This window comes from Calidris pugnax, unplaced genomic scaffold (genome assembly GCF_001431845.1).
Source record: "Calidris pugnax isolate Ruff unplaced genomic scaffold, ASM143184v1 scaffold1030, whole genome shotgun sequence".
NCBI classification, from domain to species: Eukaryota; Metazoa; Chordata; class Aves; order Charadriiformes; family Scolopacidae; genus Calidris; species Calidris pugnax.
Window position 1 is genome coordinate 102,362 of NW_015091797.1, and position 430 is coordinate 102,791.

Sequence of the window (430 nt, forward strand, 5' to 3'; positions counted from 1 at the left end):
TCCCCTCCCCTCCCCTCGGCGGGGGAAGGATGGGTGGGGAAAGCGAGCGTTCACGAAAGCGAGGCGAGGAGGAATCCCACAATACCAGGCGGGTTGCGAGCCCGGCGCTGCCGCTGTCTCTTTAATGCAAGAGGAAGCGATGCGGAGGGGTGGAAAATGGCAGAGTTGCAGATGTTGCTAGAGGAGGAAATCCCTTCTGGCAAGCGGGCTCTGCTCGAGAGCTACCAGAACCTCACTCGAGTCGCCGACTACTGCGAAAACAACTACATCCAGGTGAGGGGCAGCGCACCGGGGCCGGCGGCGGGGCGGGGAGGCTCGCCTTGGGCTCGGCTCCCCCGGTGCGGGCGGCGGGGCCGGAGCCGCCTTGAGGGGCAGCGCGGCTCCCGGCTGCCCCCGCCGCGGCTCCCCGCCCCGCAGCCCTTCCCCCGGC

At 69.3% G+C, this 430-nt stretch overlaps 1 protein-coding gene across 13 annotated transcripts in view; it reads left to right on the plus strand.

Annotated features, from left to right (window-relative positions):
• The first annotated feature begins 15 nt into the window (after positions 1 to 15).
• Positions 16 to 430, plus strand: part of ABI1 (abl-interactor 1) — an 81,028-nt gene continuing 80,613 nt past the window's right edge. For all 13 annotated transcript variants that reach the window (XM_014962046.1, XM_014962049.1, XM_014962053.1 and 10 more), the window contains exon 1: positions 16 to 273. In XM_014962046.1, coding sequence (XP_014817532.1) covers positions 157 to 273 — 117 coding nt within the window. In that variant the 5' untranslated portion in view covers positions 16 to 156. The remainder of the gene's footprint in view (positions 274 to 430) is intronic.